Source organism: Lepidochelys kempii, chromosome 5 (assembly GCF_965140265.1).
Source record: "Lepidochelys kempii isolate rLepKem1 chromosome 5, rLepKem1.hap2, whole genome shotgun sequence".
NCBI lineage: Eukaryota > Metazoa > Chordata > Testudines > Cheloniidae > Lepidochelys > Lepidochelys kempii.
In genome coordinates, this window is record NC_133260.1 from 88,657,053 (window position 1) to 88,669,133 (window position 12,081).

The 12,081-nt window shown below is 40.6% G+C and overlaps 1 protein-coding gene across 1 annotated transcript in view; it reads right to left on the reverse strand.

The window, feature by feature from the left end:
* Window positions 1–12,081, reverse strand: part of LRRC2 (leucine rich repeat containing 2) — a 284,223-nt gene that overhangs the window by 37,437 nt on the left and 234,705 nt on the right. Inside the window, exon 8 of the mRNA XM_073344941.1 lies at window positions 6,238–6,394. Within this exon, the coding sequence (XP_073201042.1) occupies window positions 6,238–6,394 (157 nt within the window). The remainder of the gene's footprint in view (window positions 1–6,237; window positions 6,395–12,081) is intronic.

Genomic DNA, 12,081 nt, shown 5'->3' on the forward strand with positions numbered 1-12,081 from the left:
GCTTGGGGTTGTGGGTGGTGCTTCAGAAAGTAATATCATTTTTTAAAATTATCATTATTATTTAACAAAGTGACCTTTGTTAGTGAAATTTTGCCCTTTGTCCAGTTTCTATGTATCCACATGTAAAATTTTGGATTTAAAAAATCAGAAGGCCAGTATCAATCCCATTTGCAATTGCGCTAATTTTCATGGACATGTTGAGATATTATCTTTGGGATGCAGGAGGGGGTCTAGGGTCAGAGGGTTCCTGATATGGTAGTGAGTCAAAGAGAACCTAGAAGTCCCTTTCTAGCAGAATGTGTGGAAGGGGAAGATAAGGAAGTCCATTTGGGTTGGAGGATGGAGACAGACTCCACCTGGGGAAAAAGAACTAAGAGTAAGAAACCATTTGTGAGGACTGAGGAGGAAGTTCAAGGAATCAGAGCGGTGCAAGGAGTGGTGGGAAGAAATCTCTGGGGTGAGGACAGGGCAAATGTGGGGGTTTGATTTTATTTGTTTTGAGAGGAGGGAATTTGATGGATCAAAGCTCCATATAAACTTTATCTGACTATGATTTTTTTTTCTGAACAGATAAAATGGAATACCAATTCTAATCTCTCTGTGGATCACCAAAACAGTTGTATTCTTCTGGGACAATGGAGATCACAAAGTCCAATACAAAGTGTGTGGAAACCAGGGAGAAAGCATTCTTAGTGGAAGGGATCTAGCTGTCAGATTAACATCTGGAGAAGGTCAGAGGAATCCGGAGTCTAATCACCTTTAAGAAATGCAGCAAATTCTTTCTATTTGATAAAGCTTTTCTACACTCACCCCACCCAGATCTTCCTATTATTTAAAATGAGAGTAGAGCCAGGTACGTCCACCAGGGGATATTTCTTTTACCAGTTTATTTTATCTGTAAGGTTCTGAGATACTACAGTGATGGGAGGTAGCATAAAACCAAAAGATAAATCAATAGATACAATTTTTTTAGCAAAGAGAGTTTACATAAAGAGGAGTGTGCATGTCAGAATTCACAGTGGGAGCTCTGATTTATACAGTGCCACTATCTGAAGCCCTTGGAAGTAAATAAGCACATTTTTATTTATTTATTTTAATTGACCTTGGCAAAGTCCCTTGCTGTCCAGAATGCAGAGGGGGTTTATTTGTTTGGGTTTTTACATTTTAGTGTATTATTCACCTTCTTGATATCTTAAGCAAATTAAAAGATAGATTAGACAGACAGATAAGATAGAATATAACACGTGTGGAGAAGACAGCCATGGGAAAAATCGTCTTATGACAACCTCACTTCCCCTCTGCCCATAAATCCGTGTCTCCCAGTATTTATTATAATATTCCAAACCTGTGAGCAGCTGCAAGCAACTGCCACTTTTTAAAAAGTCAACCTGCCAGAGAAATGTTTCCACCTTCCCCCAAATGGAGTTTTTCTTCAAATGTTACCCTCCTCTGGACAATATTCAGTATTGAACATGTGAAAAAGTTAAGATCTGCTATCCTGTACCTCCTCTGGACTATATAACATTGGAAAAGGGGGGTTAAGTTCCCAGCTTAATTCTGGAAGCTCACTGAGATAGCACACTGAGAATTTTAGGTATTTCAAAATCCATTTTAAAATGTAATTTGTTATTTTTTTCCCACTCAGAGTTTTGTGCAACTGGATTCATGGTACATGTCTATAAACGTCTAGTTTAGACAGAGTCATGTGGTCTCATCATTGAAGCTAACAGATGTCTTTCCATTGGCTTCAGTGGACTTTGGATCACGTTCATAGTGAATTCCAATGGGGAGTTCCATATGCAAAGTTTACTTAAAAGCCAAAGCATTTACAATCAAAAGGGAACACTGTAAACAATTCTCTAAAGCCATCCCTGTAGCAGCATGTTTCATTCCGTACTGTGAATTATCATGAAGCTACGAACAGAGTATAGAGTATTCACCATGGTTCATAAGTTTCCCAGGGTTGCAACAGGAGCATAAAACAGCAAACTTGAAGTTGCAGCATCAAGGAGGCTTAAGTCCAACCTAATGAAGATACCTTGATACTTGCTAGCAGTTATTTTGCTATTGTTATTTAATTTACTTCTAAAAATACCCCTGATTTAACAAGTTTTTTATGTTCTTATAATGCTAGAGTTAATATTGCCAAACTGGATATTATCTATGCAAATACAGTACCCATGATTACTCAACCTGAAATGGAAAAAAAAAACCACCCTGATTTCTACAAGATTGGGTATGTTTAAGGGAGATGATAATTTGTGAATTACAAGTCTATAATTCACATATCATCAACAGCATGATCAATTTAACTGCCACTTTAATGGAAGTTTTCACTTCCTTTTTAAACTTACTACCAAGTGATGGAATGTTTGTCAAAGGAACAGAATAAACAACAGGGAATAATGTCACTGAGAGCTATTTTTAACAGCTCAATGGTGCAAGAAGTAGTTGTTTCCCTAAGAACAACTCCTACCAGCGGTTATCCACCAGCAAGGATTGAAGCCAGGACTTTCTATACCAAAGCACAACTCTCCACCACACGAGCTGAAGGAACAGCTCTGCTAGGTGGTAGCAAACTAGCCATTAGAGCGAGGTAAACACATTCAGGTCCTGCTTCAGCAAAGAGATTAAGAGTGTACGTACATCCCATTAACTCAATGGGTATTAAGATCACACTTATGTGGTTTCAAAACTGATGTCTCAGCCAGCATGTTATATAGTCAAAGAAATTTTAAAAGCCAAGCTGCTTTTTTAGACTAAAGTACATTTTCTAGATTTCAGAGTAACAGCCATGTTAGTCTGTATTCGCAAAAAGAAAAGGAGTACTTGTGGCACCTTAGAGACTAACCAATTTATTTGAGCATGAGCTTTCGTGAGCTACAGCTCACTTCATCGGATGCATACCGTGGAAACTATGCATCCGATGAAGTGAGCTGTAGCTCACGAAAGCTCATGCTCAAATAAATTGGTTAGTCTCTAAGGTGCCACAAGTACTCCTTTTCTATTTTCTAGATTAGACTTGAACTAATTGACTACATGTTCCATCCCGCCCCCTCCCCAAAAAAACAAACAAACAAAAAAAGCCTATTTTAGAGAGAATATCAAGATTTCACAGTTAAAATCAGGCAATGCCAAAGTTAAGGTTGAACACACAATCTTAACTCCGTTCCCAAAAAAACACTCTAATTATATGACTACATAGTACTTTTAAAATAATACAACACAATATCCTACAATTCTTTTATTTAAAAAGCAAAATACAGCTTTGTGTATAGAATTTCTTGGGGATTTTCTTGAAACAAAAAAATCTATAATGTGAAAATTTGGCTAGATATCCCCCCAAATTTCCATCCCATCTAGTTTACGAGGTCTGCAGGAGTGACCCTCTGCCAGCCTGGCTCACCTTAGGAAGTCAGTTGTCAAGGGCATTTTTCTGTTTATACCTGCCAACACGCACAGAGGTTTGCATGGAAAGCTTAAAGTTTTCCACTTGCATAAAACCTGAGTAATCAGTTCTAACAGGTAGATTGCAAAGTTATTAGGGAGATGAAATCCTCCCCCTTAGCTGGTATTCTAGTTTATATCTTGAAATAGCAGCAGCAGCCTCTTCTCATGAGGCACCTGATACAAAGGGACCCAAATACTCCCATTTACTTTAATGGGTTTTAGATCAGGCCCTTATGTCACAGACAATTACACCACAAGATCTGGATTGCTGGGATGCACAGCCCATCCATTATCACGGCCTTCAAGACCAACCTATGCACAGTTGACCTGTAGACTTTTCCACTGCAGGTAAGGGTTGTGCAGACACCCCTCTTGTCTGCTGTGCAGACAGTCGCCCTCAGCACAGGGCTTATGTGGTGTGGACCTCACACTGGCATAGTAGGGCCCCAAACCTTCAAAACTCAACATTATGCAGTGAGACCACACAAAGCTAAGCACCGCTGAAAAAACACAAAACAGAACTTAATTGGTAATTATACACCCCACACAGTCCCTACACACAGGGCTGAATTTCAGGCATAGAGCAGAGAAACTGCAGCTGCTATTCATAGATTTCAAGGCCAGAAGGAATCATTGTGATCATCTAGTCTGACTTCCTGTGTAACACATGTCATAGAACTTCTCCAGAATAATTCTTTCAGTGGTAATTGCATGAAAATCACTGAAGGCAAAATTTAGTCCAATGAATGGATTTTTTAAAAAAAGATAATTGGTTGGTAGCAAACAAATCTGAAACTTTTTATCCTCATTTACCAAAGTAGGTCTTGAATGGCTTCAAAATCATCCTTCTGTAGAGAACAGGTCATGCCAGTAATACCTGCTTTTATGTCTTTATTCCTTGAAACAAATATTATTACTTTTCTTCATCAGCTTTGATGTGCAGGACTGACTTCTTTGTTAATATCCAGTATCACCACAGACTGAAGAAACTCTAATGGCCTTTACCTGCTTCAAATGGTTAAGCAGTGGTAATTTTTTAATATGGGATACAATAGTCTAGGCAGTCCTGTCTTTAGTTAATTTAAGACAACTATGGTTCACCATTTTTTTCATGGTACCTCATATAGAATCTAATTTTGGAATCATTTTTCCCCCTATTCCCTACTGCCGCCTTGTGGAATGTTTCCACCAATTAAGCCCACTGGCCTATGTCAGTTTTAAGGTTAAAATACAGATAAAACAGCCAGACTGTGAGTTTTTATTTTATGTTCATAATCTCCTCCTTATGTCTTGTTTATGATTTGTTATACTATTTAGCCACCGGAATGCCCCTATAAAATATTTTTTTATGTCAGTGGGCAATTATCTATATAAAATACAATGTAAATAAATAAATAAATCAAAAGTATCAGTGTTACTCTACCAGCTGGGAAAGCCAAATTTGGCAGTGAACTCCAAGTACCAAGTCTCTAACTAAAAGAAATAGAAATAAAAGCTAAGGCCAGGTCTCCACTAAAAAGTTATGTTGACACAGCTTCATTGCTCAGAGGGGTGAAAAATCCACACCCCTGAGCAAAATGGCTAAGCCGACCTAACTCCCGGTGGAGTCAGCGCTAGGTCAATAGAAGAATTCTTGGGAGACAGATTAACTGCCATGACTGTGCTACAGCTCTGCTGCAGTGTTTCCAGCAAAGATTGCATAAGATTCTGGGACAGATAATTGAAAAGAGGGAGGTTTCTTTTTTTAAATCCTGTTTCTCCTTTACTTGAATGAATATACTGGCATTGTATATAGCTATATATATACTGACACCCCAGTTGGGTCATCTGCAGGGCATGGACCTGGGACCTCTCGATCTCAAAGCACGAGTCTCTACGGCCAGAAGAGTAGGTAGCAATAGCAGACTCAAATCTCTCTGCCTGGCCTAAGCCCTAGAGTAGGCTACAGCCTTACTGTGTTGGTGTGGTTTGTAGCTGCACAGAGGGTTTCTTCTGCTTTGATAGTACCAGTTCCAGCAATGTTCCTCATTTTAAGTATAACAAAGCTCTCTCACACTGGTAGCATCTTTCAAAAACAAAATACAATTTTGAGAGACCACTGTAAACCACTAAAAGGCCAAATAGTATGAGCATGGGTTTAAACTTAAAAGTAATAAAAGCCAGACTATATGAGTTAAGAATTAAATTCGGTCTTGAGCAAAACCCCTGGTTGCCTGGATTGGAAATAGCCCTTTTTTTAAGATCCCTTCACTACTGAGGTGAAATGGATGGATTAAAAAAAGGCGTTTATCCAAAGTTATATGTTGTGGGTTTCCCCATTGCTAGTATCTGAATTTTTATTTTATTTATTTTGTGTGTGTGTGTGTGTGTGTGTACGCGCGTGCACTTTACCTTGTGTGTTTCAGGCTGGTGTTCCGTGATGTTGCTCTCATTGTTGATAACCTAACAATGAGCCATAAAATGCTGTCCATTCTGAAGTAGAACTTAAAAACAAACAATGCACCATAGAAACCAAAGTCACTGCCGAACAACTTAACAATAGGTGAGTGTCATTCTCTCTTTATTTTGGCCAGGTTTGACTGCAAAATATCATACATGATTCAGTACATATAAAGTATCAGAAAAACAGTAAACATCCAGACATAACTATTTGCTGAAAACAGTAGAGAGAACATATTTTGGGACTGGGTCGGTCTATATTTACAAGAAGGAGCTTCATGCCAATTGACCACCATGCATTTGCACATTTAACCACAAAATTAAATAGCAAAATCCAAATCAACATACCAATTTCAACTGGAAGATGTGTGATCTGGTTATTTGATAACTCCAATACTTTCAGCTCTTGAAACAGGGCAATGTAGGCTGGAATGGTTTGTATCTGTGTTTTGTAGATATGCCATTCTTTCAGATGTGTCTGTTCTTCCAATGAATCTGGAAATTCCTGTAATTAAATGAGATTACATAGATCAAAAGCATTTGGCTAGTGTTTTATTTTTCCATATTTCTGAATTAAAGCCAGGCTAACATCTACCCTCTTAATTTCCCTTGGTTCTCTTGGGGTAGGATGGTACTTTGTTAACATCCTTTCCAGGAGTTTGCCTTCTAGGAGGAGCATTGCCACTGCTCATTGCTACCTAAATTGGTTTACAACAGACAGTCTGAACTGTGGGTCCTGTCCTCCCAGTGATCATTTTCAATCATCCTATCCAGGTACTTTTGTAAAGTGTATTTGGTCAATAGGGCTGCAATGCATAGTGCACATCATTTCCAATTTATTGCAACAGGATAGTAAATATTGTCTTTGCAAAGAAGTTAAAAACAAAGGTGTTGAACGGACTTCAAAAGAGTGCAGACAGATCGCCATCCAAAGCCACTAGGTCAGATTTTGCCTTTTAGTATACACACACAACTCCCAGTGACTTCAATTAGACTTCTCTATGTAGAAAACTGATGGCAAAATTAGGCTCACTTGTTGGAATTCAACAGAACCTTCTTCTGGAAGGCTTAAGTGCTACCATAACCAGCAAGGCAGGGAGTGTGACTTGACAAACCAAGAACTTCCCCACAAGTAGAGAAAGCCAGGACTCACCCAGCATACAGGAGTGACCAAAGTCACTATGAGAAGTCAGGTTTCAAGTAGCAGCCGTGTGAGTCTGTATCCGCAAAAAGAAAAGGGGTACTTGTGGCACCTTAGAGACTAAGAAATTTATTTGATCATAAGCTTTCGTGAGCTACAGCTCACTTCATCGGATGCATTCAGTGGAAAATACAGTGGGGAGATTCATATACACAGAAAACACGAAACAATGCGTGTTACCATACACACTGTAACCAGAGTGATCAGGTAAGGTGAGCTATTACCAATTCAGCAGTCTCTCACTGGAGTCTGTTTTTGAAGGTTTTTTGTTGAAGAATTGCCACTTTTAGGTCTGTAATCGAGTGACCAAAGAGACTGAAGCATTCTCCAACCGGTTTTGAATGTTATAATTCTTGACGTCTGATTTGTGTCCATTTATTCTTTTACGTAGAGACTGTTCAGTTTGGCCAATGTACATGGCAGAGGGGCATTGCTGGCACATGATGGCATATATCACATTGCTAGATGTGCAGGAGAACGAGCCTCTGATAGTGTGGCTGATGTGATTAGGCCCTATGATGGTGTCCCCTGAATAGATATGTGGACACAGTTGGCAACGGGCTTTGTTGCAAGGATAGGTTCCCGGGTTTGTGGTTCTGTTGTGTGGTGTGCGGTTGCTGGTGAGTATTTGCTTCAGGTTTGGGGGCTGTCTGTAAGCAAGGACTGGCCTGTCTCCCAAGATCTGTGAGAGTGATGGGTCGTCCTTCAGGATAGGTTTCAGAGTAGCAGCCGTGTTCGTCTGTATCCACAAAAAGAAAAGGAGGACTTGTGGCACCTTAGAGACTAACAAATTTATTTGAGCATAAGCTTTCGTGAGCTACAGCTCAGGATAGGTTGTAGATTCTTGAAGATGCATTGGAGAGGTTTTAGTTGGGGGCTGAAGGTGATGGCTAGTGGCGTTCTGTTATTTTCTTTGTTGGGCCTGTCCTGTAGTAGGTAACTTCTGGGTACTCTTCTGGCTCTGTCAATCTGTTTCTTCACTTCAGCAGGTGGGTATTGTAGTTGTAAGAATGCTTGATAGAGATCTTGTAGGTGTTTGTCTCTGTCTGAGGAGTTGGAGCAAATGCAGTTGTATCGTAGAGCTTGACTGTAGACAATGGATTGTGTGGTGTGGTCCGGATGAAAGCTGGAGGCATGTAGGTAGGCATAGCAGTCAGTAGGTTTCCGGTATAGGGTGGTGTTTATGTGACCATCGCTTATTAGCACCATAGTGTCCACGAAGTGGATCTCTTGTGTGGACTGGACCAGGCTGAGGTTGATGGTGGGATGGAAATTGTTGAAATCATGGTGGAATTCCTCAAGGGCTTCTTTTCCATGGGTCCACATGATGAAGATGTCATCAATGTAGTGCAAGTAGAGTAGGGGCATTAGGGGATGAGAGCTGAGGAAGCGTTGTTCTAAATCAGCCATAAAAATGTAGGCATACTGTGGGGCCATGCGGGTACCCATAGCAGTGCCGCTGATTTGAAGGTATACATTGTCCCCAAATATGAAATAGTTATGGGTGAGGACAAAGTCACAAAGTTCAGCCACCAGGTTTGCCGTGACATTATTGGGGATAGTGTTCCTGACGGCTTGTAGTCCATCTTTGTTTGGAATGTTAGTGTAGAGAGCTCCTACATCCATAGTGGCTACGATGGTGTTTTCAGGAAGATCACCGATGGACTGTAGTTTACTCAGGAAGTCAGTGGTGTGTCGAAGATAGCTGGGAGTGCTAGTAGTGTAGGGCTTGAGGAGGGAGTCTACATAGCCAGACAATGCTGCTGTCAGGGTGCCAATGCCTGAGATGAGAAGTCAGTGAAGGTGATGACCTTAAACTGGGGAAGGAGAGGGAGGGAATATTTATTTCTGCATATGTTGATGGTTGTTTACTGTGAGTGTTGCCTAAATAAGGATGTGGGTATTCTCAACAAACCCACTGTATGAATATTCAATTTGTCTTGGAGAAAGAGCAAAAGCCGTGGACTTATTCACAAAGCAACTCCCTAAGACTTTATTCATGAGCAATGGAAAAAGAATGAATGTGTTTCAGCTGAGTCTGCATGGATCAATTAATGTACAACACATTAGTTTGCTTTAGTAATCACACCTCCATAGAGTGCATTACATCACCGTTATATTGACAAGCCATTATTTACACAATTAGGCATCTAATGTTAGGCACCCTGATTTGACAACTTTGGCCTCACTAAACTGTAGAATTAAACATTCACTTCTGTGCAAAAGTTTGCATTCCTATATGCCTCAGAATTTAAGCATAGCAAGTCGCTCCCTTAGTTTTCACTATAAAAATATTTAATGTTCTCATGCTAGTTTGAATGTTGGGTTTCTTCAGTCTTGAACTCAAATAAGTTTAGTCATAGAGGCCACAAATTCAGTAAATGCCAAAAGCAGATTTTTATTTATTAGCACATGAGTAATCTCGTGCTCCTTTAATAAAACATATGCTTAAGTCTTATTGACTTCAGCATGTGCTTAAGTATTTTGTTGAATCAGGTCCAGAATAGTCTGGTCCTTTGAGATCTGCCTTTTAGCATTTATCAATGTTTCCAAATTTGTCTCCTGCTGAGAAGGAATATAGGGTATGTCTACACTGCAATTAAAACCCTGTGGCTGGACCATGGCAGCTGACTTGCGCTTGCAGGTGTCAGGCTAAGGGGCTGTGTAATTGCAGTGTAGACTTTTGGGCTCAGGCTGAAGCTTGGGCTCTAGGACCCTGCGAGGGGAAGAGTGAGAATTCGGGCACTAGCCCGAGCCCCAACATCTACACCACAATAAAGAGCCCTGCAGCCAGAGTCAGCTGGCACAGGCCAGCTGTGAGTCTCTAATTGCTATGTAGACATACCCACTGGGACCGAAGAGTGCAAACTCTTTTTAACTTGGTCATACAGCAACATAGCAACCCTGGGTCAAAATCATGGGTAAAATTTTCAGAAGTGTCTACGTGACTGGGAAGTCTAAATTCCATTTTCATAAAGTGACCTGGGCACTTAGGAGCCCAAGTCCCATTGACTTTCACTTTCTGAAATAGGATTCCTAAGTGCTTTTGAAAATGTTACCCCCAAATCTTTCTTTTGGCTCCAGGAAGCATGGAAATAGTGTCTTTAAACAGCTCATAAATTAGAAGCAATTTTTGCCTTGCCAATTTCTAGAATTATTTCAAATACTTGGCAAAGAATTTGCTACTGGGGTCATTTTCAAAACTCCATTCAGTTTAACCGATGTGTTTCAGGCATTTTGAATGATGGGGAGTGCAGGTTTTTTAAGCCTTTGAATTCATACTAAATTGTTTTAGTTAATTGGTTTTCAATTCTGACCAACTTTTCATGGTTTGAATTATGCAACAAATACCCTAAACTTGGGTCAGATAGAAATCAGTTGATAAAGATGAAAACTAGGTAATTTTAGACCCTATTTTTGTAAAGTAGCATATCATCTAGCAGTCTTACTGCTAGGTTTTATATCATTCTGCAGTGGTAACATCTGAAATAAATAATCTAGCTGAGGCGCCATCACCAGCTCTGCAGCAGTAACTCTGCCTCATAAAATGAGTTTTCATAGTTTCCACCTTTACTCCCTTTAAATCTTTGTGTGTGGGTTTGGTTTTGTTCTTTTAGAATTTTACATTACAAAGGCAACTTTAACTGTGAAGGCCACAATTTTAAGTTGTTTTTAAGATCAGAAACCTCAGTGTTTCTTTAAATTTGTTAGCTTCCCCAAAAATATTAATAAGGTGATATATTTTAATAGGTTCCTCCTAAGTCCCTTCCAACCCTGATATTCTGTGATTCTGTGAATTAAGCCCCAGTTATAGTGCTACTTATGTACAGCTAAATCATTCATCTTAACGTGATTAGCAGTACATTGAAACAGACATTCAAATGTTGACCATTGGGATTTTTTTTTAAAGAATAATTTAATGCTAGTTCTAATTCCATTACTTCATATATACAGTCATTTTGTGCCCTTTTCCCTGGATTGCCTGAGCAGATGCCATAGCACGGCAAGCATGGAGCCCATTCAGCTCATGCTCATGCCTGCAGCAGTTATGACCATTGTAAACACCTCGCGCATTAATGTGCAGTTTATACAGAACCAGCACCTGAAAATCCAGGAGAGGAGGCGATGGCAGCGCGGTGATGAGGACATGAACACAGATTTCCCTAAACCGTGGTCTGTGGCAATTTGGAGATCCTGGTGTTAATGGGGCAGGCTCATGCCATGGAATGCCGATTCTGGGCCCGGGAAACAAGCACAGAGTGGTGGGACTGCATAGTGTTGCAGGTTTGGGATGATTCCCAGTGGCTCTGAAACTTTCGCATGCTAAGGGTACTTTCATGGAACTTTGTGACTTGCTTTCCCCTGCCCTGAAGCGCAAGAATACCAAGATGAGAGCAGCCCTCACAGTTCACAAGTGAGTGGCAATAGCCCTATGGAAACTTGCAATGCCAGACAGCTACCAGTCAGTAGGTAATCAAGGGACGTTTTACCAACGTCAACGTGGGATGGCCGGGAAAGGTTCATGACGCTCGCGTCTTCAGGAATTCTGGTCTGTTTAAATGGCTGCAGGAAGGGATTTACTTCCCAGAGCAGAAAATAACTGTTGGGGATGTTGAAATGCCTATAGGTCTCCTTGGGGACCCAGCCTGGCTCATGAAGCCATACACAGGCACCCTGGACAGTAGTAAGGAGCTGTTCAACTATAGGCTGGGCAAGTGCAGAATGGTGGTAGAGTGTGCATTTGGACGTTTAAAGGGTCGCTGGCGCAGTTTACTGACTCACTCAGACCTCAGCGAAACCAAAATTCCCATTGTTATTGCTGTTTGCTGTGTGCTCCACAATCTCTGTGAGAGTAAGGGGGAGACGTTTATGGCAGGGTGGGAGGTTGAGGCAAATTGCCTGGCCGCTGAATACGCACAGCCAGACACCAGGACAGTTAGAAGAGCACAGCAGAAAGTGCTGCGCATCAGAGAAGCTTTGAAAACCAGTTT